The following is a 27998-nucleotide window of genomic DNA, read 5'->3' on the forward strand; positions in this document are numbered from 1 at the left end:
ACCTCTCTGGGCCTTGGCTGGCTCGCTGTATGATGAAGATGGTTGTGGTCCTCCCATCCGGGACACTGTGGGGCCCCGCCAGCCTTGTGGCCCAGGGGAAGCTGCAGCGGGGTGCGGGGGAGGATGGAGGCTGGTCCCCGGCCGCCTCTCAGGGCCGCAGGGCCTGCTGCAGGATGCCTTCCTCTGCCACCTGGTGGGGCAGGGTCACCTCCAGGCCGCTGTTCTCCTGCATCGTCTGACAGATGATCTCGTAGGCCTTTGTGTTCCCAGACCAGCAGCGCCGGGCCACCTGGAGGAAGGGGAGGTGGTGAGGCCGGAGCCCAAGGGCCACCAGCGGGGTCAGGAATGGCGGCTGACTCGAGAGACAAGACGCTGATACCTCCAGAGCGCGTCCCCCTCCTGCAGCCTGCTGCCCAGGGCCCTGCCCGCAGGAGCTGTGGATGGGGCCCTGCGTGGAGAGGCAGGTCTGGAAGGTTCCTTTCCCACCTTTGGGCCACGTTGGGGGTGAGGGGGCGCGAGAAGAGAGGAAAAGGGGCAGGACACCCGCTCCCGGGGGCACAGGCTGTGGCTCCCCTCCTCTCCGGACGCCTCTCTCCCTCTCGTTTCTGGGGTGTCCCCTCTTCCACCCTGGGGGAGCGGGGCTCAGAGCACCCGGCCCCTCTCTGGTCTCAGTGGGGTCGATGGAGCAGTTGGGGTCAACGTCACTGAGCTCCTTACGAGGTATGGCGGCTCCCACCTTCCACCCAGGGACCTTGGATGCCCTCCGTGGGGCCGCTGGCTTCCTTTGCATCTGTCCCCTCCCCAGCTGGGGACGCCTCCTCTCTTCTGTGGGCTGTGGCTGCAGGGAGTTGTCCTCTTCTTGGTCTGAAGCAGGTCCCCAGCCGTAAGAATGACCTGGCCTCCCTGCCTCCCAGGGCCTCAGCACCTGCCTCCCCACCAGCTTCAGGGAATCCCATCTGCCTGTGATCCACCTTCAAAATCCCTCTGCAGTCCACTCCTTTCTCTCCACCTGGTCTCCCTGGGCATGATAGTCATGTATGTCCCCCACCCCTGTGCCCATTCCTGCCCAAACCCCTCCATCCACCCCCATACTGCAGCCAGGGAAGTTTCCAGAACAAAACTCATCGTGGCTCTCTCCAGCTTTCACAGCTTCAGAGTGAAGGATCCCCAGTCCCACTGGAGTCCCCTCTAGTCTCAGACTCACCCTCTGGGCCCAACGCTGGGGGCTCCCAGTCAACGGCTGTCCTATCCTTTCTCACATCTCACGTATCCTCTGATCTCCCGTTTGAGCTGCTTCCTGCCCGCCCCCCTGGCTACCTGTGATGCCATCCTGGGAAGGAGCCCAGCCCCTCCCATCCCAGATGCTGTATCGCAGCACAGGTGGGTCACCATTGTACAACCCGAAGGCCAATCTAGCTTAAGAACCTGTCTTAAGGATCTGACCCTCTGAGCTGAACACAGTGGCGCATGCCTGTCATCCCAGTGGCTCGGGAGGCTGAGGCAGGAGGATCGCAGGTTGGAGGCCAGCCTCAGCCACTTAGCCTGAGCAACTCAGTGAGACCCTGTCTCTAAATAAAATACAAAAAAGGGCTGGGGATGTGGTTCAGGGGTTAAGCACCCCAGGGTTTAATCCCTAGTACCAAAAAAAAAAAAAAAAAGCTGCCTTCAAAGATGGCAGACAAACTTTAAAAACGAGGCTGTATAGACTGGAAGTGGAGTCCATCCCAAGCACCAAAAAAATGTGAGATCTTTCAGCACCGAGGGTGGCTGTGTCAGGAGGAAGGGCTGGGACCACCAGGGCCACCTGAGTAGACAAAGGCTGGACTGTACAGGTGAGACCAGAATTGGGAGAGTGCGAAGAAGATTCTGGAAATTGTCAGGATGGTGTGGTAAGGGGGTGGCTGGAGAGGGCAGGACCTGCTCCTGACTGTCGGGGCAGGGGATGTGCGAGGACCCTGGCTCAGGTCTGCAGTCTGGAACCTACTGAAGACACGGAAGCACCCAGGCAGCAGAAGAGGAGCCGGGGGTCTGGGGGGTACTTACGCCATTGGAGACGTCCCAGCTGAGCATCATTCTGGCTTTCTGCTCCGCCTCTGGGGTCCCATCCAGCAGGAGACCAAAACCCCCGTTGATCACCTCTCCCCTGCAAGAGGCAGAGGGGTTCTGCGGTTACTCCCTGGAACTGGCCTTGCATAGAGTGGGCACAAACGCGTGCTTTGAAAGCATGGGCTTGAGGTTGTCAGAAGGGGGGACATCCTGTCACACCGGCCACAGGGGCACCAGAGAGGCAGAGCCAGGGACAGCATCCTGGGCCACATCCTGGCCTCTCTGCCTGTGCCTCTGAGCTGCTCCAATGGACCCTGAGGTCATCTCCAGGACCCACTTGGTGTCTCTTCCTTCTTGAAATCTGCCTGACCCCCCAGTTGGGGTAGCCTCCTTCTCCTTCCTGCTCAGAGACCTGCCCAGGACCTGGGGTGTGGGTTGGTGACAGGGTGTTTACCTAACACCTAATGCACCTAATGCGTTTACCTAACACGCATGAGGCCCTGGGTTCAATTGCCAGCCCTGCAAAAAACCAACCAGCCAACCAAATAAAAAAACCATAAAAACTCTAGTGTAACTCAGTTCAATGATCATTCTTCTTGATTTTACCTTTATGTTTTCTTAAATTTTTGTGCATCTGTGATAGAACCCAGGGGCGCTTAACCCCTGAGCCACATCCCCAGCCCTTTTTATATTTTATTTAGAGACAGGGTCTCGCTGAGTTGCTCAGGGCCTTGCTAAGTTGCTGAGGTTTGCTGAGGTTGGCCTCGACCTTGCGTTCCTCCTGCCTCAGCCTTCCGAGCTGCTGGGATGACAGGCATTTGCCAACTATCCCCTCTGCCCCCCTTGCTTGGGCCCTCAATTTTAACAAGAGTCTGTATTTTAACAATACCCCAGAAGATTCTTGGGCACCTTCAAGTTTGCGATGCACTGTAAATACACTGAGCCTGGCCTGACCATGGACCTGCCAGATCACCTATCCTGCAGCCCCACGGTCCAAAGTCCACGGTCAGCATGTTGGTGCCTCCATCAGCAGGTCTGTGGCCTTGGACAAGCGACTTGACTTCTTCCCTTCCAGAATCATCCCAGTAAATCCAGGGCCAAAATGTCAGGCAACTCAATGACCAGGCAGCTCTTCTCCGTCCTGGTTTTCTTCAGCCCGCGTGTTGGAAAGGACATGCGCTCTGGTCATAGTTTCCATTAATTAAAGCCACCTGACTCTGCTACAGCTCAGAATTTCATCCTCCACGGGCAGGAGGCCAACCCAGCCCGTTGGAATGCTCTGGGAAGCTCAATTTCTGGAGGACTTGGCTCTGGAGGGCAGGGGATTACTTGAACCCGCCAAATCAGGCTCAGAGGTCAGTTCAGAGACGGCCATTGGAGCCAAGCCTGGGGAGCTGTTCTCTGTTCTGAAGCCACAGCGCCCCCTGCTGCTCAGAGCAGGCAGAAACCCAGCCTGAATGACAGGATTGCTTGGGGCGGGGCGGGGCCAGGGGCGGGGCCGGAGTGGACCTGCAGAGGCAAACCCACGCAGGCGCAGTTCATCAACCTCTTAGTGCCTTGGTTTTCCCATCTGTCAAAAGTAATTCCTGCTGGGCGCAGTGTTCAAAGCCAGCCTCATCCACTTAGCGAGGTGCTAAGCAACTCAGTTTTTAAATAAAATATAAAATAGGTTTGGGGAAGAGGCTCAGTGGTCAAGTGTCCCTGAGTTCAACCCCTGGTAAAACTCCGCCCCCCCCCCCCCCCCCCCCCCCGAGAAAGAAAAGTACATTGCTTCTAAGATTAGGTGAGCTAGTGGGTTCAAAGTGTTTAGCAAGGTCGCCGTATGGTCCACGTTCAATAAGTGTGAGTTATTCCTTTTCCTTGGGGTGGAGAAACAGAAGTGTGAGCCAAAAAAAAAAAAATCTTCCTTCTTTATAAACTGATGATCTCAGGCATTTGTTACGTGACAGAAAGCAGCTGGATGTGGTGGTACAGGTCTGTCATCCCAGTGACTTGGGAGGCTGAGGCAGGAGGATTGCAAGTTGGAGGCCAGCCTCAAAAACTTAGCAAGGCCCTCAGCAACTTAAACTAGATCCTGTCTCTAAATAAAATACAAAAAAGGGCTGGGGATGTGGCTCAGTGATTAAGCACCCCTGGGTTCAATCCCTGGGACCAAAAAGAAAAAACTAAAGAGATCTTCTGAGAAACCTCAATCTCAGTCTGGGAACTGGAAAGGACAGGGACAGAGCTATGAGCTAGGGAGAGAGTACCCAGGTCTCCTGGCTCTCAGCCCAGCTTCCCTGGGAACTTTGGGTGTTTCTTTTCTTTTCTTTTTTTTAATTGGTACTGCGGAGTAAACTCAGGGGCACTTAACCATGGAGCCACATCCCCAGCCCTTCTTTGTATTTTATTTAGAGACAGGGTCACACTGAGTTACTTAGGGCCTTACTCTTGCTGAGGCTGGCCTTCAATTTGTGATCCTCTTGCCTTAGCCTCCCAAGCCGTTGGGATCACGGGAGAGCGCCACTGTGCCTGGCTTTGGTTGGGTCTTATGCTTTCAAATGAGGCTGTCAGAGGGACGAATGAGACCTTAGACCCTGGAAGGGGTGGCTGCTGTTCTTATCAAGCATCCACAACAGGCCTTCATGTCCCATGTGACAGGTGCAACCCAAAGAAGTGGAGTCCCCTGGGCAGGTTCCCCTTGATATTCTGTCCCTCCAATTCCCGGCTCACAGGAGGAACATTTTTTTTAGCGGAGCTATTGGCAGAGTAAGTGGCGAGGAAGCTGGGGCCCAGGCCTTTGGTTCCCCAAGACCTGCCCAGCAGCCCACAAGTCATGCCCTGGCCCCTTACCAGCCCACGCCCCCTCCATTGTGAAGCGCGACCCAGGTGGCTCCACGACAGGCATCTCCCACGAAGTTCTGCACAGCCATGTCTGCAGAAACAGGAGAGCCACACGTCATTCCACACTCCAGGCAGGCCCGAGCGCCAGGCCAGGCTTGGCCGGCTGCTGGGGATTGAGGGACACATGGGAAACGGGGACAGGTAGCTCCAGAAACAGCCATCATTGTATTTGAAGAGCCCAAGCTGCAACAGGAGACAATGACAAAGGCCCGGCCCTTTCTTTTAAATAGGAGGTCGGGGGCTGGATGTGGTGGTGCACGCCTACCATCCCAGTGGCTCCAGAGGCTGAGGCAGGAGGATCGTAAGGTGGAGGCCAGCCTCTGCAACTTGATGAGGCCCTAAGCAACTCAGTGAGACCCTGTCTCTAAATAAGATATAAAAAGGGCTGGGGAGGTGGCTCAGGGGTTGAGTGACCCTGAGTTCAATACCCAGTACCAAAAAAAAAAAAGAAAGAAAGAAAAAGAAAAAAAGGAAACAGAGAAAGAAAACCAAACAGGAGGTGGAGGAGGTAGCTGCAAGGCTGCTATTTTTTGAGGTGATCATCTGTGCTTGCAGGGTGGGGCAGGTCTTGTCCCTTTAAAGGACTGTTAAGATTCCTTGGAGTTCTTCTTTCATTTCAGGTAACACCTTCCAGAAAAATCTGAGGAACCAGCCCACATCAGGGAGTCACTGACCTGCTCTTTCAGGGACCTGAGTCAACTGTGCGTGTGATAATCCTGAATCCTCTGCCCAGGTGGCCACCTTCTCTTGGTCAGGTCATGTGTGAAGAAGCCTGATCTCCAACCGGGCATGCTCAGAAATGTGCCCGCCTCATATGAATATGCAAGAGTTTCTCCAGTAGAAGCTCTTTGTTTTTTTGTTTTGTTTTTTTTTTTTTTGGGTGGAACAAGGGAACTGGACCCAGGCGTGCTCTGAGCTGCATTCCCAGCCCTTTTTATTCTGAGGCAGGATCTCTCTAACTTACCCAGGCTGACCTTGAACTTGGATCCTCCTGTCTCTGCCTCTGGAATTGCTGGGATTACAGGTGTGCACCACTAGGTACAGCTGATTGTGTGTGTGTGTGTGTGTGTGTGTGTGTGTGTGTGTTTTGAGACAAGGTCTCGCTAAATAGCTGAGGCTGGCCTCCAGTTTGGGGTCCTACTGCCTCAGCCTCCCGAGTTGCTGGGATGACAGGCTATCTTCGTTCTGGGAAAGACCGGGCTTTGGGGGTTAACCCCAGGTACTCTCCTTACTTGCTGGAAGTAATGAACCTTTCTTCCCTTGTTTGTCTCCTGGTTGTGCTAATTGGCTTTGCACGCACCAACGGGTGAACTCATTGCGTTGGGTCACACCAGGACAATACAACTTGCAATCTAGCGGGAAACGGTACTTGCAGAGGCAGAGTCCCCACTGGATGCCTTTCAATATCTAACACACCGTTAAGGGACAGACATGAGCCAGCCTGAGACTGTGAGGCCCGCTGGGGACCCAGATATAGGGCGTCTCCTCTCTCTCTCAGACTCTTCCTCGAAAACTACCGGGTGCTAGGGCTGGGGAGATAGCTCAGTCTGTAGAGTGCTTGCCTTACAAGCACAGGGCCCTGGGTTCGAGCCCCAGCACCGCAAAAACAAACAAACAAACAAAAAAAGAACAAACAAAACTATCGGGTGCTCATGAGATCAGGGAGAACCCGGAATCCTCCTCCTGTGGCTGGGCTGCGAAGACAGAGAAGGGGCCACAGGCCAAGGAATGCAGCTCTAGAATCTGGAAAAGACAGGAAAGCAGCTTCCCTCCTAGGGTCTGAATGTCACCCAGCAAGTGACAAGGTCAGATGCACGCTCAGGTGCAGGGAATCCAGTTAGCCCCTTTGCCTAGCACCTGCTTAGTTTGAAAGCAGCAAGTCCTCCATTCCAGAACCTTCTCAGCCCGAGGCCCAGGCTTTCAGATACCAGAGCATCTCTCATAACGATGAGACTGAATGAGTGACTCAGTTCATTTTAAAAAAAATAAAATCCAAATCTAGGGCTGGGGTGTGGCTCAGTGGTAGAGCACTTGCCTAGCATGTGTGAGGCACTGGGTTCCATCCTCAGCACCGCAGGAAAATAAAGAAAAGAAAAGAAAGGTCTAAAAAAATCCAAATCTAACATCAAACAATTTATTTATCTACCTATTTATTTATTTAGAGATGGGGTCTTACTCTGTCACCCAGGCTGGTCTCAAGCTCCTGAACTCAAGCAATCTTCTGCCTCAGTCTCCTGAATAGCTGAGACTATAGGTGCAGGCCTCTGTTCCTGGCTAATACTACATTTTAATTTTTTTTTTTTCCTTCTGAGCACAGTAGCACATACCTATAATCTTGGTGACTCAGGAGGCTGAAGCAGGAGGCTCACAAGTTGGAGGCCAGCCTTGGCAACAGAGGGAGACCTCGTCTCAAAGTGCCAAATGAACAGGGCTGGGATGTGGCTCAGGTGTGTGTGTGTGTGTGTGTGTGTGTGTGTGTGTGTGTGTGTGAGTGAGATCTCTCAGTTGCCCTCACCTGCACAGAAGGCAGAGCCGTCATAAATGTTGGAGGTCTCCCGAAATGGGCTGTCGGTTCCACTGACATCGTGGTGGTCTCGGCTCAAAACTACGGGTGCCTGCAGCAAGGGGAGGTGTGACATATTAGCCCACAGAGGGCAAGGGTCAGGCTGTTCCCAGAGGCTCGGAAGGTGGGCCAGAGAGGGGGAGCCCCAGGGGAGGCCCAGCGCTGAGGCCAAGGAACCTGCTGGGCATGGGGGTCCTCACCTTGACCTTCCCGCTGGCGATGGCCTGGTTAATGGCGATGGCGATGGCCACGCGGCCCTTCTGGTCAGAGTACAGGATCCTTGCCTGGGAGCCCACCACCTGCAGAGGGAGGCGGGAGAAAGCCTCTCAAACAAGAGGCAAGCACGCGGACACCCGGGGACAGAGCGGGGATGTGGGTGACCTCCACACGCCACATGCCACGGTCCCCTGATCCCTAGAGAAGTCCCACGGCCAGTGGGTTGGGAGGACCCCAGATGGCCTGGAGGCCTGCGAAGGTGCCAGGTCAGCCCAGGGTCACTGCATTTCCACATGAGGTCTGAGCTACCTAGGGATGAGCCCTGGATCGTGGAGACTCAGACACCGCGACCTGCTTGTGCTCTAGAGAGGTGACACATGATGGGATTAACCCCTGCTGGAATCCATTCATTTGTTTTCTTTCCTTTTATTTTTTTGGTGCCGGGTCTTGCTAAGTGGCTGAGGCTGGCCTCCCACTTGTGATCCTCCTGCCTCAGCCTCCAGAGCTACTGGGATCACAGGCATGCACCCCCATGCCTGGCTTGTAATCCTTTCAAATAACAATAACATTACCTAAGGTGCTTCTGTCCTTCCAACTGAAACTCTATCCCCATTAAACACTACATCCTGTCCCTGCTCCCTCAGGCCCTGGCACCCCCTATTCTGCTCTCTGCCTCTGTGAGTTGACTAGTTTAGGAACCTCATGTAAGTGAGATAAAGCCGTATTCATCATTTTGTGTCTGGCTTATTTCACTTAGCAGGATGTCCTCAAGTTTCATCCAGGTAGCAGCAGATGGCGGAATTCCCTTTGTTGTTAAGACTAAGTAAGATTCCATTAAAGGACAGATCACACGGTGTTCATTTGTTCTGCTGAGGGGCACTCGGTGGCTTTCCTGTGTTAACTACGGTGAAAATTACTGCTCTTGACACTCATGTACAAAGATCTTTGAGACCCTGCCTCCAATTCTTTTGGCTATATACCCAGGAATGGGAGGGCTGGATCATACAGTAGTTCTCTCTCTTTTTTCTTTGGTCCCAGGGATTGAACCCAGTGTGCTTAACCCCTGAGCCACATCCCCAGCCTGTTTTATATTTAATTTAGAGACAGGGTCTTGCTGAGTTGCTTAGGGCCTCGCTAAGTGGCTGAGGCTGGCCTCCAAATTGTGGTCCTCCTGCCTCAGCCTCCTGAGCTATTGGGATGATAAGCCTTGCTGACGTTTTTCAGGAACTTCCTGGTTTTGATAGTAGCAGTACAATTTTGCTTTCCTGCCAATAGTTCACAATGGTTCCTGTTCCTCCACATGTCACCCAAGTCACCTTATCTAAGGTCCCAGGCTCCTTTATGCATCTTTTATTTTTTTTTTTTGGGCAAGATGGCGGCCACTGTCCCCCCTAGAGGGGCCACCATAGGACTACTGCAAATAGTCAAATGGTGTCCAGCATCTGCGTCCTCTCAGTGCCCAGCAAGCTGGGTGCTGAGCCCCAACTCGGCCTCATCCAGGATCCTGCTGTCAAACCCTGCCAATTCCAAGGCCTAAGCCCTCACCAGCTGGTGCTTGGCAGCCTCACGGATCCAGCGGACATTGTCCATATATTGTAGCTTCACAGACGTCTTTACTGCAGAGAGGAAGCGGGTGTGTCATGAGGAGAGAGAGCCCCTGCCAGGGTCCCAGCCCCTCCATACAGCCTACTTGCAATAGACACCTGCTGGAACCCTGTCACTGGAGCCAGAACTTAGGGCCAAGAACAATGGAGTCATCCAACCACAGACCAAAACTTCTGAAACTGTGAGCCACAATAAACCTTCCCTTCTACCAAGCTGATTTTTCTCAGGCATTTTGTTACAGTACTGGAAAGCTAACTAATGCAGTGACTTTCTGTTTATTACAACCAGAAGATCCTGACTGGTAGAGCTGAGGACATCTCTGGAGGGCAGCAGCTTGGAGTGCCTGTAGGGTTCTTGCTTCCGTGGCTCAGAACATGCAGGAAACAGGATCTTCCTGGGTCGCCTCAAGGTTCTTTGTGTAGTTAATTGAGTGCCTACTACATTCACGAAAGCCATCTGGGCCTGGGGTCCTATGCAGAATCTCCTTCCAGCAGCCAGGTCCCCCACGGAGGCAGGAGCTTTGAGAGACCACCCACTCGTGGGTGAGAGACCATCCCACCCCACGCATTACCTCCTTCAGCAATGGCGTTCTCCAGCACAGATGTGGCCAGCTGGTCTGTGACAGCCAGGTCCTGGGGGTCCCCCGATGTGCATACCCAGCGGAAAGGCCCGAATCCCTGGGAGAATATGTCCCTGCATGGACAAATGTCTCTTCAACTGGGGTTTCCTGGGCTGATGGCACCTTCTAGCAAGGGCCACGGGGGGCGGCATGTGCGCATGCCCAGCACCAAGGGATCAGAATCTGGAGTGGAGACGGAGATTCCTGCATGTCTAAGTCGACAGAAGTGTCAGAGGGCCTCCTGGTCCCTCAGGTCCCTCTCCCTACCTCCAGGCCCCTCCTTGCCCCTCAACCCCTCCCAGCTTTCTGTCCTCTTTCTGGGCTGGGTCACCTCTCTAGCGTCAGAGAAGCAGCAGGGACAGGGACCAGCAGAATTTTTCTCAAACTGCAATCTGTAATTTTTGTAAAATAATTACAGGAAGTTTTTGTAAAACTACGGGAAACGACATCACCTGAGGAGCTGAAGAGGTGAGAGAAAGGAATCCAGGTGGGGACCTGAACTTGGAGGAATTCGCAGTAGGCCGGCTGAGCTTCCCAGGGGCCCGAGCTGCTGTGGCTGGGTGACGTGGGGCAGAGATGCAGTGGCCCGGGGCCCACCTGGGGCTCCTGTTTGCCAGGCTGTGTGGGTCCGTCCCTTGTGGACTGTCCTTTTGCATCCCTTCCCCCTGGCTCCACCTCCCCTGGCCCCCCTCCCCTTCCCATGAACTAGAGAAGGCGAACTTCCCCTTTCTTCTATTTTTTTAAAATTTTTATTTGTTCTAATTGGTTACATATAGTAGAATGCATTTTGATTCGTCATCCATAAATAGAATATAACTTCTCATTCTGGTTGTACATGATACAGAGTTACACCAGTCAGGTAATCATATATACATGTGGGGTCGTAATATCTGGTTTATTCTACTGTCCTTCCCACCTGCATACCCCCTTCCCTCCCTTGCTCCCCTATTCCTAAAATACCTCTATTCTTCCCTAACCACTTATTGTGAATTTTTATGTGCATATGAGAGAGAAGATTTGACCTTTGATTCTTTAGGATTGGCTTATTTCACTTAGCCTGATCTTCTCCAGTTCCATCTATTTACCTGCAAATGCCATCATTTCATTCTTCTTCAAGGCTGAGAAATATTCCATTGTGCATACATACCATATTTTCTTGATCCATTGAGGATGGCTCCATAGTGCAGCTATTGTGAGTTGAGCCTTACCTTTCTTGCTTCCATTCCTCTCTGGCTCCATCTGTACACACCCAGGACTGTAAGTCTTAAAGCTAGACTCTTGGGCATGGAGCTGTGGCCTCTACCAAAGACCCTGGTCCCCTCTCCGGCTCTCTCCTCTTCCCCTTTCTGTCCTGGGTCCTCCCAAGACCAACCCTGCACAGCCAGTTGGGCCAGACAGGGCTCCAGGGCTGCTGCAGGTCTTAGTCTTCAGGATCAACCTACCAGCCACCTCCCTGCCCCCCAGGGATGTGGCCATGACCCTGAGGCATGCCGCTCTGAAGCAGCAGCTCCTCGCTGAGATGTTTCTCTTGATCTCTGCTCGTAACTACAATCTGCTAGTTTCTGCTTCCGTCTTCATGCTTGCTCAGCAGCTGTGGCAGAACCCAGAGCTGCCCGGAGAAAGGGGGCCATCAAAGCTACTGGCATGAGAATGTCTTGAAACCGGAAATCTGTACTGAGAACGGAGGGCTCTGCTCACCCGAGCCCGCCTAAGACTGCTCCCCAGCATGCCTTTCTCTTCCGAGGGCCATGATCTTCTGTATTCTCCAAACAGCACCACAGATGCGCATTCAGGGTTGCAGGCACTGGGAGTTTCCGGAGCTCACAGGAAGTGACCTCAGTCCCTGCTGCCTTGGTCCCAGTTTCCTGCTGTCTTGGTATCAGCTTCCTGCTCGCTTGGTATCACTTTCCTGCTCCCTTGGTCCCAGCTTCCTGCTCGCTTGGTATCTGTTTCCTGCTGCCTTGGTCCCAGCTTCCTGCTCCCTTGGTAACAGCTTCCTGCTCCTTGTCATCAGCTTCCTGCTGCCTTGGTATCAGCTTCCTGCTCACTTGGTAACAGCTTCCTGCTCCCTTGATATCAACTTCCTGCTGCCTTGGTCCCAGCTTCCTGCTCTCTTGATCCCCGTTTCCTGCTGCCTTGGTCCCAGCTTCCTGCTCTCTTGGTCCCAGCTTCCTGCTCCCTTGGTCCCAGCTTCCTGCTCCCTTGGTATCAGCTTCCTGCTCCCTTGGTCCCAGTTTCCTGCTCCCTTGGTCCCAGTTTCCTGCTGCCTTGGTCCCAGCTTCCTGCTCCCTTGGTATCAGCTTCCTGCTCCCTTGGTCCCAGTTTCCTGCTCCCTTGGTCCCAGTTTCCTGCTGCCTTGGTCCCAGCTTCCTGCTCCCTTGGTCCCAGTTTCCTGCTGCCTTGGTCCCAGCTTCCTGCTCCCTTGGTCCCAGCTTCCTGCTCTCTTGGTCCCAGCTTCTTGCTCCCTTGGTCCCAGCTTCCTGCTCCCTTGGTCCCAGCTTCCTGCTCCCTTGGTATCAGCTTCCTGCTCCCTTGGTCCCAGTTTCCTGCTGCCTTGGTCCCAGTTTCCTGCTGCCTTGGTCCCAGTTTCCTGCTCCCTTGGTCCCAGTTTCCTGCTCCCTTGGTCCCAACTTCCTGCTCCCTTGGTATCAGCTTCCTGCTCCCTTGGTCCCAGTTTCCTGCTCCCTTGGTCCCAGCTTCCTGCTCCCTTGGTATCAGCTTCCTGCTCCCTTGGTCCCAGTTTCCTGCTCCCTTGGTCCCAGTTTCCTGCTCCCTTGGTCCCAGTTTCCTGCTGCCTTGGTCCCAGCTTCCTGCTCCCTTGGTCCCAGCTTCCTGCTGCCTTGGTCCCAGCTTCCTGCTCCCTTGGTCCCAGCTTCCTGCTCTCTTGGTCCCAGCTTCTTGCTCCCTTGGTCCCAGCTTCCTGCTCCCTTGGTCCCAGTTTCCTGCTCCCTTGGTCCCAGTTTCCTGCTCCCTTGGTCCCAACTTCCTGCTCCCTTGGTATCAGCTTCCTGCTCCCTTGGTCCCAGTTTCCTGCTCCCTTGGTCCCAGCTTCCTGCTCCCTTGGTATCAGCTTCCTGCTCCCTTGGTCCCAGTTTCCTGCTCCCTTGGTCCCAGTTTCCTGCTCCCTTGGTCCCAGTTTCCTGCTGCTTTGGTCCCAGTTTCCTGCTGCCTTGGTATCAGCTTCCTGCTCCCTTGGTCCCAGTTTCCTGCTCCCTTGGTCCCAGTTTCCTGCTGCCTTGGTCCCAGCTTCCTGCTCTCTTGGTCCCAGCTTCCTGCTCCCTTGGTCCCAGCTTCCTGCTCCCTTGGTATCAGCTTCCTGCTCCCTTGGTCCCAGTTTCCTGCTCCCTTGGTCCCAGTTTCCTGCTGCCTTGGTCCCAACTTCCTGCTCCCTTGGTCCCAGTTTCCTGCTGCCTTGGTCCCAGCATCCTTCTCCTAGGTCCCAGCTTCCTTCTCCTTGGTCCCAGCTTCCTGCTCCCTTGGTCCCAGCTTCCTTCTCTTGGTCCCAGCTTCCTTCTCCTTGGTCCCAGCTTCCTGCTGCCTTGGTATCAGCTTCCTGCTCCCTTGGTCCCAGTTTCCTGCTCCCTTGGTCCCAGTTTCCTGCTCCCTTGGTCCCAGTTTCCTGCTGCTTTGGTCCCAGTTTCCTGCTGCCTTGGTCCCAGTTTCCTGCTCCCTTGGTCCCAGCTTTCTGCTCCCTTGGTCCCAGTTTCCTGCTGCCTTGGTATCAGCTTCCTGCTCCCTTGGTCCCAGTTTCCTGTTCCTTGGTCCCAGCTTCCTGCTGCCTTGGTATCAGCTTCCTGCTCCCTTGGTATCAGCTTCCTGCTCCCTTGGTATCAGCTTCCTGTTCCTTGGTATCAGCTTCCTGTTCCTTGGTCCCAGCTTCCTGCTGCCTTGGTCCCTGCCTGTCTGCTCCCCGGGGCCCTAGAGGAGTCTCTATTTTTCTTTCTTGTTTGTCTGCACATCACGGCAGGAACCCTGGGACCTGGGACCTGCCAGCTCTGGGGCTGTGTGAGGGTCTCAGCACATGACCTTGGTGTGGTCAGCTGGAGGCCTTTCCAACCCGAACACGACGCCCCAGACACTGAAAGGGAATGGGGCACTGGGTGCCCTGGAACTGGTGGCCCCCACGTCACTTACCCCATAATGTGCTGGACGTAGGAGGGGTAACGGAATTCTGTCTTATTGGCACTTTTCTTCTCCACGTCTGCTCCTGTGGACAGGATCACCATCCCACGGTGAGAACTCACATGGCCACCCCCATGGTGACCTCAGCTAGGGTCCCAGGGAAAGGCTGGGGAAGGAGCATCACTTTTTTTTTTCTTAAAGTAAATGAAGAGAAGAAAAGAAGCAGAGAAGAGGATCTAGAGGGAGGGAAGAAGGGGGTGTGAGGAAAGTGAGGAATCTGGCAGTGACAGAATGTTCTAGAACCATCTTGAATCTTCTCTTGCTCAGACTTGTAGGGTGGTAAGAATCCTGGTTCCTAGTATTTGAGATCCAAATCTGGGGCCGAGCACGGTGGTGCACGCCTCTTATCCCAGTGGCTTGGGAGGCTGAGGCAGGAGAATATCAAGTTGGAGGCCAGCCTCAGCAACTAAGTGAGATCCTAAGCAACTCAGAGAGACCCTGTCTCTAAATAAAATATTAAAAGGGCTGGGGATGTGACTCAGGGGTTAAGCACCCCTGGTACCAGATGATGATGATAATAATAATAATAATAATAATAATAATAATAATAATAATAATAATAATAGAAGGAAAACCAGTAGTGTAGGGAGAGGGGATTAGGGGAGAGAGGAGGCCAGAAAAGGAGGTGATGCTGGGAAATGAGAGGATCCCAGTATAGTGACTCCCTCATATATGGCATAATGGAATCCATATTCATTTTGTATAATTAGAATCCATGGGTGGCAGGGTGACATTTGAGTGGCTGGTGAAGTTGGGGGGCTGGGGACACATTCGCCCAATGTCTCCAGAGGTCCACCCGAGACTGCCCTTCCAGGGAGGAGGTGGGGCCGGGAGGGAGATCCCCGGGCATCTCCGGGCACCTCTCGGACCGTCTCCTCTGTGAATGGATCTGCGACCTGAAGGAGCGAGACCGCGCGCCCGGGCGCAGAAGCGCCTTCCTGCGCCGCCTGGCGCCTGCTCTCTCTCTCGGGCCACTTATGTTCCGCAAGTGTGGGACCCGCTACTAGAAGGAAGACCCGGGCAGAGGCGCAGTGGGGACTCCCGGGGCGGGCGGGGGACCCCATGCTTGGCTGAGTCACCGTGGAGAGCGCAGCAGCAGGAGAGGGGATTCCCAGCCTCCCTACCTGCTCTCTGCGCCTCTAAGAGGAAAGCGTTGCCATAGTCCCAAAAGAAGAAGTTCTCCTGGGCCAGCCTGTTGATGGCCGAGACGTGCCTCCTCAGGCTGCAACGAAGGGGCACGTCAGCCTCGCCCGCGGGCACCCTGGGCGCTCCCCGGTCCCACCCACCAAGCCCTCCGCACTCTGGTCTCTCAACCCCACTCTTGTGCTTCATGGGTCTGGTCCCTCTGGGGACACCGAGGCCCCCAAAGCTCCCTGGCCCAGTCCAGGTGCCTGGAATGCCCACAACCCCCCTTCAAGACCCAGCGGACAGCGAGCATTTCCTGATCACCAGGCTCATGGGGGCGCTGGGGAAAACAGGACCCCAGAGGTCCCAGAAGTGACTTGGCACTGACTTCAGTTGGAAACTGGACTGGGGATTTTGCAAATCTTTTTATTTTGTTTTTGTTGGCACCAGGGATTGAACCCAGGGCTGCTTAACCCCTGAGCCACATCCCCAGCCCTTTTTCTATTTTATTTAGAGACAGGGTCTCGCTGAGTTGCTCAGGCTACGTGGTTGAGGCTGGCCTCCAACTTGAGATCCTCCTGCCTCAGCCTCCCGAGCTGCTGGGACGATAGGCGTGCGCCACTGTGCCTGGCTGCAAATCTTAGTTCTGTTTGTCTCCCCACCATTTCTGGGAGTTATGTGAGCCCGTGACCCCGTCTGTAGAAGGCAGAGACGCAGAGAGCTTCAAGTCTTGCCCAACGTCACCCAGCTGGCCGCTGGTGAACCTGAGGGCAGCTCCTCAGGGTGGGGTGGGGAGCTGGGCTGTCCAGGCTGGAAGGTCTTGCCACCCCCATCCCGAGCAGTCCCGGGTGTCCCCTCACCTCTCTTGGACCAGGTCTTTGAACTCAGCCGGGTTGGAGGCCAGGAGGCTCTGGGCCTCCGCGAACCCGAGCTGAACGGGGTAGTAGCCGCCATTGAAGGGGTTGTGGCAAGATGTCTGGTCTGAGCCAAGGTCCACCAAGAGCTGCCCGGTCGTGTCCAGTTCATGGACCAGACGCTCCCTGGGGAAGCAGCGGGGTGATCAGTGCAGGGAAGGTCCGGCAGGGGCCCGAGGTCCAGCCGGAACGGCAGCCCGCAGCCCCCTCTCCAGCCACGCACCCCGCAAACAGAACCTGCCTCCCCGGGTTGGGCACCAGGGGAGGCCGCGGTGGACTCGGGAGAGGACGGGGACCAGGGTGGGGCAGGGCTCAGGGACAAGGGTCATGTCCTGCACACACCTGGCCAGCTGAGGGGAATTTGCCGGAAGTGGCGCTGGGGGCTCACGTGGTGCCCCCAGGGGCCCAACCCCGCCCCCCACTCACCAAAGATCCACCACGTTGCCATGGTAACCAAGGCTGAGCACCTCCTTCTTTTTTCTTGCTTCCCTAGAAGGACCCAAGAGCTGAGCAGATGGCCACTCCAGAGCTGCCCACAGTGCCCAGGGCAAGCCTGCACCCTCCCCTGGCACAGGGAGCTGGCAAAACCCAGGAAGCCACCAAAAGAACTGTGTGGGACTCTGAGTCCCTCCTGGGACTCTGTCCTCTGTTCAAGACACATCGTTTTTTTTTTTTTTTTCTTTTTTTCTTTTTGGTCCCAGGGATTGAACCCAGGGGTGCTGAACCCCTGAGCCCCATCCCCAGCCCTTTCTATATTTTATTTAGAGACAGATTCTCACTGAGTTGCTTAGGACCTCACTAAGTGGCTGAGGCTGGCCTCCAACTTCAGATCCTCCTGCCTCAGCCTCCCAAACTGCTGGGATGACAGGCATGTGCCACCGTACCCAGTCATTAGTATTTATTTTTTTGGTCTTAGGAATTGAACCTGGGGGTGCTTTACCTCTGAGCCATATCCGCAGGGCTTTTAAGTTTTTATTTAGAGACAGGGTCTCACTAAGTTGCTTAGGGCCTCGCTAAGTTGCTGAGGCTGGCCTCCAACTTGCGATCCTCCTGCCTCAGCCTCCCCCTGAATCATCATGCCCACCTTGATGACCTTTTCTGAGGTGGTTCCGTGAATCAGGGCTACGGCTATGAGAACTCTGATAGAGATCTTCACAGCACTCCAGGGGGTCCTGATAGTGTAGGTTCACTAAAGATGATTTCCAAGATTATTCGGGAAAACAGAAGGACAAAAAAATTCAAAGCTCATTTTGGCAAACAGAAGATGGGACTAAATAACAGGCCCTGCAGGTGGCAGAGGTATCCTAGAGCAACAGCAGGCAGGTCAGGAGGTGTGGGGAGAGAAGCCATGGCACCAGGCACCTCTTCTTCCTCAAGAGGGTGCCGTGGAGCACGCCTGTCATTCCAGCAACTCTGGAGGCTGAGGCAGGAGGATGGAAAGTTGGAGGCCAGCCTCAGCAAATTAGCAAGACCCTGTCTCAAAATAAAAAATAAAAAAGGCTGGGGATGTGGCTCAGGGGTAGGGTGCCCCTGGGTTTCATCCCTAATACCAGAAGTAAATAAATCCTCCTATTGATGAGTCAACAGTAGGACCCCTAGGGTGGCACCGGATGCGGTGTCCACCTGTGGCCAGGTGGCAGGGCCATGTGAAGCCGCCCGGCCTCCAGTCACTCCTCTTAGTCTCTTGCTTCGGGTGTCCAGGCCTCAGGTGTCCTGCACCTGGCAAGGAGCCCTACCTGAGCCTCTCAATGCAGTGATCCAAGCTGTCAGTCACCTCCATCAGCCAGCCTTGCTGGTGGCGTTTGACAAGAGCGGCTTTATCGACCTGGGCCGGGAGACACAGGGCAGCTCAGTCACACTGTCCCTGCCCGTATCACCCTCCGCTTGGAAGGATAGGCTGGATAGCTCTATGCCTGTGATCCCAGCGACCGGGGAGGCTGAGGCAGGAGGCTCGCAAGTTGGAGGCCAGCCTCTGCTACTTAGTTCATTTTATATGGCGATTTTCCTACAGTGACATTCCTAGGGAGCCACAAAGATGTACCAGAGCCGGAGGGTCCCCTGGCTTTATTTATAGCCCACCTCGGGAGGCGAGAGGTTAAGGGGATCATGAGGTCACTGGACAGGTAAAGCAAGGACACATGAGAGTCGGGTTTCTGGGCATGAACAGCCTCCCCACTGTACTGTCAGAGGCAGAGAGCGGAGGTGCAGAGGCTGCCCGTGAAGGTCCGTCATGCCGACGGCCGCAGGCTTATGACCCAGGCTCAAGAGTGGACCATGAGGTCCCTTCACACCACTCCTCCTCCTGGCTCCCTCACCAGCGGAGCGCAGGCTTGTACACAGCAATACCACCCAGCGCCGGGAGAGGAACCGCATCCCAAGTAAGCACAGGCAACTATCCACTCTTCCCCTCCTTCACAGATAAGGACATCCCTTGGATCCAAGAGTGACCCATGAGATGACAAAGAAGGGGTTTCTGAGATGGGACATTCCTGCAGAAATAAAGTCAGTCATCCGTGAAACTTCTCACTTCTTTCTACCTTGGAGGTGGATGAGAGGGCTGGGGCTGGGGCAGCAATTTTGTATCCATGAGGGAAATCCAAGAGAATCTAGAGGTGTGGACCCTGACTTCACTGAGAGGCTGAGCCAAGGTCAATACTGTTGGTTACATGAAAAAAGGAAAAAAAAAAAAAATCAAAAAAACCTATTGATGTCATGTCAGCCATTACAGAAACATTTTCTGTTAGCTGCTATCCACACATACAGGTGTGGATGGCACGGACTTAGTGTCACACTGGTATGTATCACCAAGGTTTATCTCCAGCTCTTTGCCTCTTCTACTTTCTGCCTCTACTGAGGGGTGACTTGTTGGTCGCCACCACCTGACTCTGCACTGCACGAAAGCTGTCTATCCTCGCTGATCCACAGACAGATGTAGTCTCCCACCTGGAGTCCCGGGATTTGGTGGGAGAGAGGGAAGTCATGCCCGGAGACGATGCTCAGTGTCCCCGAGGGGAAGCCACGGGCCTTGGTCATAGAGGGTGAGGGGCGCTTGGAAATCCAGAAGCGTGCATTACAGCGGATCCTCCCTACGACGTTGGGCAGGGCTCTGTGGAGGCTGTGGGCGGTGGGCGGAGGCTGCGGGCGGTGGGCGGAGGCTGTGGGCGGTGGGCGGAGGCAGATGACAGGACAGAGGAGCCTGGGTGTGGGCAGCTTCGAAGAAGGACAGACGGACGGACGGAAGGAGGGAGGGAGGGAGCAAGGCAGGAGCTCACCTCTGCGATCACCGCAATGCAGCCCACAATGACAGCGGCCTTGGCCTGGGCCCCACTCATCCCGCCCAGCCCGGAGGTGACCAAGACCTTGCCGGCCAGGTCCTCGACGCCCAGGTACCGACGCCCGGCATTCAGTATGGTCAGCTGCAGACAGAGGAGACCCGGTGCCCGCCGTCCGTTCCCCGTCCATCCACCTCCAGGGACCCGCCCACCCGGGCCAGGAGTGGCCTGTCGCTCACCACCGTGCCGTGGACGATTCCCTGGGGACCGATGTAGCAGTAGCTGCCTGCCGTCATCTGGCCGTACCTGACCACAGAGAAAGAGAGCAAAGCAGAGGACTGAGCCAGGTGACAGGCACCACTTCCCTGCTTTAAGAGGCTGAAGGTGGACTTGTGGCTCCCTCCAAAGGCATTCCAACATTCTCCTTTTCTTAAAAAAAAAGGTGCTGGAGAGCCCCATGCCTGTGATCCCAGCGACCAGGGAGGCTGAGGCAGGAGGATCGCAAGTTGGAGGCCTCCGCTACTTAGTTCATTTTATATGGCTATTTTCCTACAGTGACATTCCTAGGGAGCCACAAAGATGTACCAGAGCTGGAGGGTCCCCTGGCTTTATTTATAGCCCACCTCAGGAGGCGAGAGGTTAAGGGGATCATGCGGTCACTGGACAGGTAAAGCAAGGACACATGAGAGTCGGGTTTCCGGGCATGAACAGCCTCCCCGCTGTACTGTCAGAGGCAGAGAGCGGAGGTGCAGAGGCTGCCTATGAAGGTCCAGCACTACCTACATCAGAAGCACACGCGCGATTTTTGAGAGGACGCAGGAGACAACAGCTAACTGGGGCACCAGCCATGTCCACTGCCTGCCGGCATGGAGAGGTATTGCTCTCGTTCCGGGCTCCCCAGGGGACTGCTTCCAGGGTCCCCAAAGGTCCCCAAATCCTCCTTATATAAAATGGTGTACACACATCCTCCCAAATACTTTAAAACAATGTCAAGATTACTTAGAATCCCTCGTACTAGGTAAATAGTTTCTATATCATACCATTTAGGGAATAATGGAAGGCAAAGTCTGTACGTGGATATTACAGAGATTTTTTTTTTCAGTGTTTTTTGATTCCATGGATGGAACCCAGGGGTGCTTAACCCCTGAGCCACATCCCCAGCCCTTTTTATATTTTATTTAGAGACAGGGTCTCGCTGAGTTGCTGAGGCTGGCCTCCAACTTGCCATCCTCCTGCCTCAGCCTCCTGAGCGGCTGGGATGACAGGCGTGCACCGCTGGGCACAGCTTCAAACATTTTTGATCTGCAGTTGGTTGAATCTGAGGCTATGGAATGCATGTATATTTAGGGTTCACTGTGCAGGCAAATATCACTTGAAAAGAAAAAAAAAAAAGAAATACTGAATTTTGGTAATATCTACCATGCATCTCAAAACAAGCTGAATGGATGGATAGAGAGACAGACAGACATGTGATAAAGTGGCCACAGTAGATGTCAAATCAGAGTTTTGGTTGTGTTCCTTGCAAATTCAATTTTCTCTAAGAACGAAATTGCTCGTAATAAAATTTTGGAAAAAGAATCCAAAATAATATGTTCTCTTGCTTATATGTCTAGAAAAATTGTACACATGTGTACCCACTATGGTGGATATGTAAAGCATAATTAAATATGCTTAGGAGCTGATTGCATTTTTCAACAATTTTTATTATTATTATTATTATTATTTTTAGTTTTAATTTTTTGGGGGGGTACCTGGGATTGAACCCAGGGGCACTTAACCACTGAGCCACCTCCCCAGCCCTATGTTATATTTTATTTAGAGACAGGGTCTCACTGAGTTGCTCAGGGTCTCGCTAAGTGGCTAAGGCTGGCCTCCAACTTGCGATCCTCCTGCCTCAGCCTCCTGAGCCTCTGGGGAAAATTATTTTTCATATTGCCCTATTGTTTTATAGTAAGGTTGGGTTAATGGGGAAATCCATATTAATAAAGTGAAATAGCAACTTACATAGTAACTCCCAAGGCAAAGAGCTTCTCATACTCTGTCCTGGAGGAATAGTTGGGAATGACCTGGAAAAGAGAAAAGGAACAGACATGGGGGACCCGAGGGCTGGGGGCACTAGCACAGAGCCCTCAGAAACGGTGCCCAGTGGAGTTGGGGGGACCAGGCTGTCCTCTCTGCCTCCCGGACCCCCTCTTCCGGAACCCGCCACCCCACTGCCTGAGCCCCACCATCCCGTTGGTGATGATCAGCCGGGGGGCACCAGGGCTGCTGGGGAAGAGGCCCAGTGGGTGTCCGCTGTACATGACCAGCGTCTGCTCCTCTGTCATCTTTGACAAGTAGGACATGGTCAGCCAGAACTGGAAGAAGAACAAGAGCGACGAGGTCTGTAAGTGTCAGCGGGTACCCCACGACACTGGGTTCCCAAGCCAAACCCAGGCCCCGCCCAGTGGCTCCGCCCTCCAGGTCTCCATTATACTCCAGGGACTTGTGGGGCCTCCAAAATGCTACTCCCACCCATTCTTTATTTATTTTTGGTTCTAGGGATTGAACCCAGGGGTGCTTAACCCCTGAGCCACATCCCCACCCCTTTTTTGTAGTTTCTTTAGAGAAGAGTCTCGCTGAGTTGCTTAGGGCCTCGCTCAGTTGCTAAAGCTGGCCTCCAACTCCAGATCCTCCTGCCTCAGCCTCCCGAGCCACTGGAATGATAGGCGTGCCTATCACGGGCTCCTGCCCATTCTTACAGCTGAAAAGTCCCTGGATGTTGCCCAGCGTTGCAGCCTTGGCAGGGTCGGTAAGCTCCTTCCCGGTGGATGGGGGGGTGAGGCCACTTGCCCACCATACCTGAGCCCAGTTGCTGAAGACCTGTCCATTCCCTCCGTACGTCACCAGCTCCTGTGGAAACTAGAGAGCACAGAGGTTGTCTGAGGGGCGGTCTGAGAAGGACCCGAGGGGCTGAGCTCAGGGGGAAGAAGGACCCCAACCCTGGGCTGGGCTCAAAGAGGCAAGGGGCTGGGGAGAAGCGGGGATGCTGAGCCCCTGGGACACCCCATCTGTGAGAGGTTGACCCCTCTGTGACTGCAGCAAGGGCTTGGCTTCAGTTAGGATGAGAGCTGGGTCTGGGGCACTTTGGGAACTGGCCAACCTCTGACCTGGGTCTGAGGCCAGGGCCAGGCCTAAGGAGGCTTTGACCTGCTAGACAGAGTGGCCCCATTCTGGCAGCCAATCACTCCCAAGGAACCAGGGGCCTCCCTCCCCAGAGGCCACTCCTGGTCACTGAGAATGACCGGTCACACACTGGTTCTCACAGGGTGCGTGTTAGGCAGAAGCAGCCAGATCCACACACCCAACGGGGCGGCCACCGACACGCCTGGCTACTGGGCACCCTCGGTGTCAAGACTCACAAAGGGCTGTAAGAGATCTCGATAAGACTCTTATATTGATTCTATGTTGAGATATTGTTTTGGGATGTATGTGAAGAAATATGGCATGAAATCTGCTTCTTCAAGTGGGGCTCATTGGTGCACCCTGGGAATCCCAGCGACTTGGGAGGCTGAGACAGGAGGATGGCAAGCTGGAGGCCAGCCTCAGCACCTTAGCGAGGCCCTAGGTAACCTAGCAAGACCCTGTCTCAAAGTAAACGAGAAAAAGAGCTGGGAATGTGGCTCAGTGGCAGAGTGTCCCTGGGTTTAATCCCCCACACTAAAATCAATCAATCAATCAATAAAATAAAAATAAGTAAAATAAATAAATGAAAAAAATAAAATACATCCATAAATAAAAACTAAAATAAAGTAAATAAAAATAAGATCAAATAAATAAAAAATAAAATTAAATAAACAATTGAAATAAAATAAAAAATAAGAAAAATAAATAAAATAAAAATAAAATAAATAAAATAAATACATCCATAAATAAAATAAAGTAAATGAAAGAAAATAAATAAAATAAAATAAAATGAAAATAAATAAATAATGAAAATAAATAAATAAAATAAACAAAGAAAATGAAAATAAAAAATGAAAAATATAAAAATGAAAAAAATATGAAAATATGAAAATGAAAAAAATAAAAGTGAAATAAATAAAAATAAAATAAATAAAAAATAAAAAATATGAAAAATAAAAAAATAAACACATACATAAATAAAAGAAATAAAAGAAAGTAAATAAAACAAAATAAAGTGAAATAAGTGAAAATAAAATAAATAAATAAACTAAAATGTAAAAGAGGCTGATGGGGAGGTGGCTCACTGGCAGAGCACCTGTGGGTTCAGTCCCAGTTGCTTCCCATCTACACAAACACATGAAAGAAAAGAAGAAAATTTAGCTGGGTACATAGCTCAGAAGTGGAATGCTTGCTTGGTGTGCATGAAGCCCCTAGGTTCAATCCTCAGCACCACAAAAAAAGAAAAAAAAATCATAGTTCAAAATTACAGGAATCAGCTGGGTGTGGTGGTGTAGGCCTGTCATCCCAGCAGCTTGGGAGGCTGAGGCAGGAGGATCTCAAGTTGGAGGCCAGCCTCAGCCACTAAGCAAGGCCCTAAGCAACTCAGCGAGACCCTGTCTCTAAATAAAACAAAAAAAGGGCTGGGGAGGTGGCTCAGGGGTTAAGCAGCCCTGGGTTCGATCCCTGGGACCTAAAAGAAAGAAAAAAAAAGACAGGGACCTACTGTACTAATTCGATGTCCTAGTTAATGAGATGGAGTCAATGGGGCGAAGCTGGGAAGGACACAGGGACCTGTCTGTTCCAGCTGGATAGCATCTGCTGAATCTATAAATTCAAAGCTTCGGAGGATCACATGTGTGTCTCGGGTGCCAGGCCTCAGTCTCCCCAGCCACTACCTGAGCCACGGCGGGGTCCAGGTTGTTCATGATCATGTGCATGATGGCCGCGGCTGCTCTCGTCCGACAGGGGTACTGCTGGATGGGGTAGGCCCTGCAAGGGGACGTTCGGTCACCAGGCTGGTGATGGGGAAGTCCCTGGCTTTCCTTCCTGCTGACGGGCAGCGTCCACGAGGGCCACAGTCTTGGACAGTCAGACCTGGCTCCTGCAGTGGTCTCTAGGAGCTTCAGCCCAGGGCTGTGGCAGAAGCTTCCAGAACCACTCATGCCAACCCCTCTGGTGCCTGGCTGGTGCCCAGCTCCCACAGGAAGCTGAGGTCCCATCCTACCCCTGCCCCTCCTCACTTGGCAAGCACCACCTCAAAGAAAGCTGACTGCAAATCACAACCAAGGTTTGCTTTCCAGAAACTTCTATGTCCAGGCAGAATTTCTTCATTTCTTCTCTCACTCACTCTACAACACTCCTGGGTACCAATTCTATCAGCAGGTGCCAGGGTAGGAGGATCCTGCTTTAGGCTGGGAACGACGTTTGCTGGGGTGATTCGAGGTGAGTCTGGTTTTCCGGTATTGACAGAAATACCGGAAACAGCTGCCCTGTCTGGGAACCCTTAGAAACTCAGCTTCTCGAGCCTCACCCTAGAACTGCTGAGAAAGAAATCCAGGGTGAGTCCCAGCCCTGGGTTTTGACAAAGCCTCTGGTGACTCTGTGCATGGTACAGTGTGAGAACCCTGATCAAGAAGATTTAGGGTCTCACAGACAGCACCCCTTAAGCTCTTCCTGCGTCTGGCGGATCCATCTGTAAATCATGTCATTCCAAAAAGGATTTTGTATACAATTTTGTTTTTTGATCCCAGGGGTGCTTAACCACTGAGCCACCTCCCCAGCCCTTTTTATATTTCATTTAGAGACAGGGTCTCGCTGAGTTGCTCAGGGCCTTGCTAAGTGGCTGAGGCTGGCCTCCAACTTGCAATCCTCCTGCCTCAGCCTCCCAAGCCACTGGGATGACAGGCGTGGCCTTTTTGCTCTAGAATCTCACTGGACGGACTGCCTAGGACAGGGAGGGCCAGGTCTCACAGAGACTCAGCTCATATATTCTGCCTGGACATAGAAGTTTCTGGAAAGCAGACCTGGGTTGTGATTTGCAGTCAACTTTCTTCTGGATGGTGCTTGCCAACTTCTGCCAGGCTTGGGGCCACAGGTAGCTCTCAGCTCCAGGGCCCACAAAGGACCACTTCCTCTCTGGGAGTGAGGGAGTCCATGAACCGCTTGCTGTGACAACAAGCACCTGCCCCCCACTTCGGGAAGCCTGGGTCCCCCAGCCTGGTTGCTGACTGCCCCGGCTTCCCGCCCCCCAGCACTGCCTTCTCTGGGTCTGTGCCCATCAGTACGCACCTCATTTCAATGGTGGGGCAGAACCGGTACATGTAGATGTGCCCATACAGCCGAAGCTCCTGGGCAAACTCAGCGGCCAACAGCCTCTGGACGTCAGGTGGGAAGTATCGCAGGGCGTTCCTCAGGGCCAGCTGGGGACACAGCGGTGGGAGGCAACTGGGGTGATGGGCCATCTTCTCTTCCCGCCTGGAACTGCCACCGCTCGACTAGGAAACCCACCAGCCCCCTCTGGGATCTCCAGATCCTCACCCGGGCTCATAGGTGCTATCGCCTCCTCCAGGGAGCCCTCCCCGATTGCAGCCTCCACCCGTTTCCTGCAGGCAGACCTATCTCCTCTCTCCTCTTGCCAGCCTTTAAAAAATTTTGAAAACTAAAGAAACCCTTTTGAGTTTGTTTTTCAAAAGACAAACAAGTCAATGTATAAAGCTGGCTGGTGATGAGAGTCGCTGGGTGTGGGGACCAACTGAAGGCTGGCTGCCCCTGCACCTAGATGTGGCCCCAGCCCCAGCTCCAACTCAGAAGGCACACGCGTCGCCTCCACTCCAAGGGCTTTGTGTCCTCCAAGCAAAGAGCGACACAAATGAGCAGAGCCAGGAGGCCAGCCTCTCAGCTCCTGGGTGTCCTTCTGCTATCCCAAGACACCGTGGAGGCTGAGCCCCATCACGCAGCCACGAGGGTGGCACCGAGACCAGCAGGTGACAGGGCCCTCCAAGGCTCAGTGACTAAAGGTCGAGGCAGTGGCTCCCCCCAGGAAGGTGACCAAGGGGTGAAAAAAGATTAACCACTCCCTGGACATCCGGGTAGCTGACCCAGATGGGTGGAAAAAGGGGAGGGGCACCCCGCCCCTCTCCAAGGCCCCTCCTCCCCCACAGGCCCCGCCCTCTCCCCACAGGCCCCGCCCCCGCCCCACCCCAGCGCCCAGTTCCAAGGATCCCCACTGCTCCCATCCGTTTCCGTGCACCTTTCCAGCTCCACCCAGTCCTAACCTCAGCGACCCCCAGCCACCCTGCACTTTGGGTGTGTTCAGGGGAAAGTCCAAGGGGCAGCCACCCAGAGGGGCTTCATCTGGGCAGGGCTAGGCTTCCTCTTTTGATCCGTGTGCTTGTTGGTATGTTCCACTCTCGCACCCCAGCGATTCTGAAATCATTGAGCAATTTTGAGTGCCGCAAAAGGAGCTGGGTGCGGTGACGCACGCCTGTCATCCCAGCAGCTCCGGAGGCTGAGGCAGGAGGATTGCGAGTTGGAGGCCAGCCTCAGAAACTCAGCGAGGCCCTGAGCAACTCAGCGAGACCCTGTCTCTAAATAAAATATAAAAAGGGCTGGGATGTGGCTCAGGGGCTAAGCAACCCTGGGTTCAGTCCCCGGTAAAATAAAATAAAATAAAATAAGTAGAAAACTATATAACCGCCACATGGGCTGTGCTTCGATGAGCCTCCTCTGCACTCTAGTCATAAAATCATTTTCCATTCTCAGCCTGCAAATTAGAAAAGCAAGCCTCCTGGGTGGTCTGGGACTTGTCCTGAGGTCGGGGAGCTTGGGGACAGGTGCTAGCTAGCACGTGCGTCCTCCCATCTGGTAAATTGGGGCCATCAGGTGAGGGGCTCCCCGCCTGGCTCCTGTCCCCAGCACCCTGGTGCCCTGGATAGGATGCTAGCCACAGCCTCATGCTGGCTCACGTGCGTGTGCGCATGCGCGCCTGCGGCCGGCTCTGGCCATTTACAAAGGGAAGACAAGAGTCGCCCTCCTGAGGCGCAGAAGGCCACCGTGAAGCCAGGCAGTGTTTGGGGCAGGGCGAGGTACACACTCCACTTCACCCCCGGCCTGTTTCTTCTCCCACTAGAGGTGGCCTGAGGACCACCACTTGCTGGCCCGGTGACCTTGAGCCTCAGGATCCTCATCTGTAAATAGCGAGGGTAATTCCAAACCCACAGGTGACCCCAGGGTGTTTGCACCTGAGAAACGTCAAGTGTGACAGGCCCGGCACACAGGGTCCCCCTTGCTGCCTCTGAAGGCCCAGAGGTCAGGGGGCAGGAAGTAGGGGGTCCCCATATCACCACCTAGAGGGGACCCGGAGGACACCAGGCCCAGCAGGCTTGGGCCAGAGTTCTTACCCGCTCTTCTGCCGGACTGAGGCCAGGGGTCCTGACAGGGGCATGGGGCACCCCAGGCCAGCGACCCCGGTTCTCTGGAAGGGGTCGCAGGGGCAGGCCGGAGCACAGGGCCTGGAGGCTGGACATGTCTGGAGGTCAGGGTGGAGGCCAGCACTGTGGAGAGGCCAGGAGGAGACTGGGCAGGCAGATGCCAGCAGGGTGGGGACCTCCGGGCTCAGGGCCACCTCC

The 27998-nt window shown here is 54.0% G+C and overlaps 1 protein-coding gene across 2 annotated transcripts; it reads right to left on the reverse strand.

Moving 5' to 3' along the window:
- Nucleotides 1-10: 10 nt before the first annotated feature.
- Nucleotides 11-27997, reverse strand: UROC1 (urocanate hydratase 1). Of its 2 annotated transcripts, XM_079122251.1 has the most exons (20): nt 27771-27996; nt 25660-25790; nt 24267-24360; nt 22267-22326; nt 21654-21782; nt 21430-21491; nt 19665-19731; nt 19426-19569; nt 17890-17978; nt 16580-16642; nt 16100-16279; nt 15239-15336; nt 14067-14139; nt 9885-10006; nt 9254-9324; nt 7693-7791; nt 7445-7544; nt 4879-4960; nt 2044-2143; nt 11-289 (listed from the first exon to the last, which is right to left on the reverse strand). In XM_079122251.1, exons 1-20 carry the CDS (start codon nt 27894-27896, stop codon nt 149-151), a joined length of 2031 nt encoding a protein of 676 aa, XP_078978377.1. In that variant the 5' UTR covers nt 27897-27996; the 3' UTR covers nt 11-148. The 2 variants fall into 2 exon arrangements, with proteins under 2 accessions (XP_078978377.1, XP_078978378.1); XM_079122252.1 differs by lacking the exons at nt 24267-24360; nt 25660-25790 and having other exon boundaries at nt 27771-27997.
- Between the last annotated feature and the right edge of the window lies 1 nt (nt 27998).

The sequence above is a fragment of the Sciurus vulgaris genome (assembly GCF_902686455.1).
Source record: "Sciurus vulgaris genome assembly, chromosome: 19".
NCBI lineage: Eukaryota > Metazoa > Chordata > Mammalia > Rodentia > Sciuridae > Sciurus > Sciurus vulgaris.